This window comes from Palaemon carinicauda, chromosome 1 (genome assembly GCF_036898095.1).
Source record: "Palaemon carinicauda isolate YSFRI2023 chromosome 1, ASM3689809v2, whole genome shotgun sequence".
Classification (NCBI taxonomy): domain Eukaryota; kingdom Metazoa; phylum Arthropoda; class Malacostraca; order Decapoda; family Palaemonidae; genus Palaemon; species Palaemon carinicauda.
Window position 1 is genome coordinate 294,525,719 of NC_090725.1, and position 2,710 is coordinate 294,528,428.

Genomic DNA, 2,710 nt, shown 5'->3' on the forward strand with positions numbered 1-2,710 from the left:
GTAACAGCAGTAGGGGATTCAGCATTATGAAGCTTCATCTGTGGTGGATAATGTGGGAGGTTGGGCTGTGGCACCCTAGCAGTACCAGTTGAACTCGGCTGAGTCCCTGGTTAGGCTGGAGGAACGTAGAGAGTAGAGGTCCCCTTTTTGTTTTGTTTCATTGTTGATGTCGGCTACCCTTCAAAATTGGGGGAAATGCCTTTGGTATATGTATGTATGTGTATGCAAATCTTCTTCTCTCCTCCAATGTCAGTGACGCCGCTATTGGTAAAGTACTTGAGCAGTTGGTCAATGGCTCACCCTGCCCATTGGCCTGCTTCCATAGAAAACTGTCCTAGACGGAATCCGGCTACTCTACCTTAATCCGCGAATTGCTGTTGGTGCACTTTGCTGTCCGTTACTTTCACCACTTCCTGTAACGTACGCCCTTCGTTATTTGCATGCATGGTGGACTGTTGGGTGAAGGCGTGCACCAGAGACCTTTGGTAGAAAGGTCTCTGGTGCACGCCTTCACCCGACAGTCCACCGCCTGGTCCCCCCTTCAAAGCTGACATCTCTCTACCCTGGGTGAATAGAATTAGACCCTTCAACACGTCACAGGGAAAATGAATCCCCTTGAAAATGCTCTGTCAAGAAACATATTGGCCGCCACTCACCTGGAATTGGATTACAGCACATTGGCAGAAACGCAGTGAAGGGATCCTGGGTACTATGCATATAGGACATCCTGCACATCCCTCCATTGGGAAGACGTCCCCTCCAACACCAATCCTCTGCGCTGACAGGTGTTTAAATTCATTCATGGCCTTTCACAGCTCTAATGCTGATCTACTGTAAAGATACTGAAAACGAAGTTCATTTGTCATGGCATTACTAAGGATTAGTAGGATTGGATCTGCGTCTGTACTCCATGCCAAACTTCAAGAGTGCATCGACACATATTCAGGAGTGGGCACCTTTCCACAACCTCACTCTTGGTTTGCCCACATTCATGTCGACGTAGTAGGGCCCCTACCCACATCACAAGGACATCGTTACCTGTTTACCATCATCGACTGCTCCACTCATTGGCCTGATGCCATTCTCATGTCAATTGCAACGTCCACCTCATGTTCATCTGCCTTACTCTCAGGATGGATGACGAGATTTGGTATCCCTGAGCATATTACTTCTGATAGGGGTACCACTTTCACCTCTCAATTGTGGACATCATTTACAAAGCTCCTAAGAATCACGCTACATCAGACAACTGCATACAAGCCTGCTGCCAACGGAATGGCTGAACGCTTTTATTGCATACTCAAAGCAGCATTGATGTCCCGCTGCAAGGACTCCAACTGGTTTATCCAGTTTCCCTGGGTCCTACTGGGACTAAAGACCACTCCTAAATATGGCCTGGATGTCTTGACAGCTGAAATGGTGTATAGTGACCCGTTGGTCGTCCCTACCAAGTTTTTACCGTCTGTAACCTCCTCTGGCAATCTCCAGCGCATACTGTTGGAAAATTTACGCCATGTAGCCAGACTTACAAAACCCCCGCTAAGAAACATTTGCCAATAGTACTGCACTCAGCAGCACATGTTTTCCAGAGCAACGACACTAGCAAAGCCCCCTTACACAGGCATTTTCCTCATGATCCGTGGTATGCTGAAAGCATTCTTGATTAACATGGGTGGCAAAGAAGACTGGGTCTCCATTGATTGCCTAAAACCTACATATCTCCTGAAAGATAACCCGCCTACAACGCCTCTCAAGAGCATAGCGCCCTATTTCATATGTATGTATTTTTACAGGGGAGACATGTACCACACATGTTTCATACACGCTCGTACACTGTAATGGTTTTGATTAGTTATCTCATGACTCACTCTTCCCTGGTCTGTTAATAGACTAACCTGTATGAACTTCATAGTTCAAGCCTAATTTTGTTAGAAATTTTGTGACGTTCTTGCTCGTAATTCCTAGTATTTAAGCTCGATGTTTGCTCAATAAAGTATAGTTGCATTCACCTCGCCTCTCAGTTATCACTTAACTGCCGTCTCGTACATTGGTGACCACCAGTGTCCAGCTCCATCTCACCTTCCCCCTAACTACTGTGTCTTACTGTTTGACGATGTCACCCTCTGACACTGACCCTACTATCAACGCCACACCCCTAAAACTATCACCCTTGGCTTGTACAGAGACATTCTCCCGGCTCCAGCGAACCGAGGTTAAATTTTCCCTTTCACAAACGTGGTCGTCTGTTCTCCGCATTACAGAGCTTACACTAGTCTTCTTCGTCGAACTTCCATCAATACTTCCATGACTTTGACTGTTCCTCTAATGAAATAATTCCTGATCCCAACTACCCCTCGCTATTCCACACATTTGCATCAACAACCATATTCTGCCGATTCCATTGTCCGTTCTTAGACTTTCTTTATTTCCCACTTATCAACCCTGTTGTTGTGACATTAAAAGACTTGGCTGCTGCTACCCAAGCTTTATTCAATTTAAACTGCAGTAGATTATTCCCTGAAACAATCATGAACATAATTAGCAGACCCCATAATAAATGTAATACAAACTATGTTAGATCCTCAAAGTAAATCTAATTAAACCAAATAGATACAAATAGAATAAACAAAAGGAAATACAAAAGAAACAGAGAATCACTTGATAAGTTGCTTTGACTGTCCCTCCATCAGGTAAGTAAACAAAGTATGAA

General features: G+C 44.8%; 1 protein-coding gene across 1 annotated transcript; it reads left to right on the forward strand.

Annotated features, from left to right (window-relative positions):
- The first annotated feature begins 864 nt into the window (after positions 1-864).
- Positions 865-1,560, forward strand: LOC137639740 (uncharacterized). Its single transcript, XM_068371989.1, has one exon. The coding sequence runs from the start codon at positions 865-867 to the stop codon at positions 1,558-1,560; it is 696 nt and encodes a 231-aa protein (XP_068228090.1).
- The last annotated feature ends 1,150 nt before the right edge of the window (positions 1,561-2,710 follow it).

What these genes read in the sequence shown, in the direction of transcription:
- LOC137639740 (XM_068371989.1), top strand. Translation starts at nt 865, where the DNA reads ATGGCATTACTAAGGATTAGTAGGATTGGATCTGCGTCTGTACTCCAT.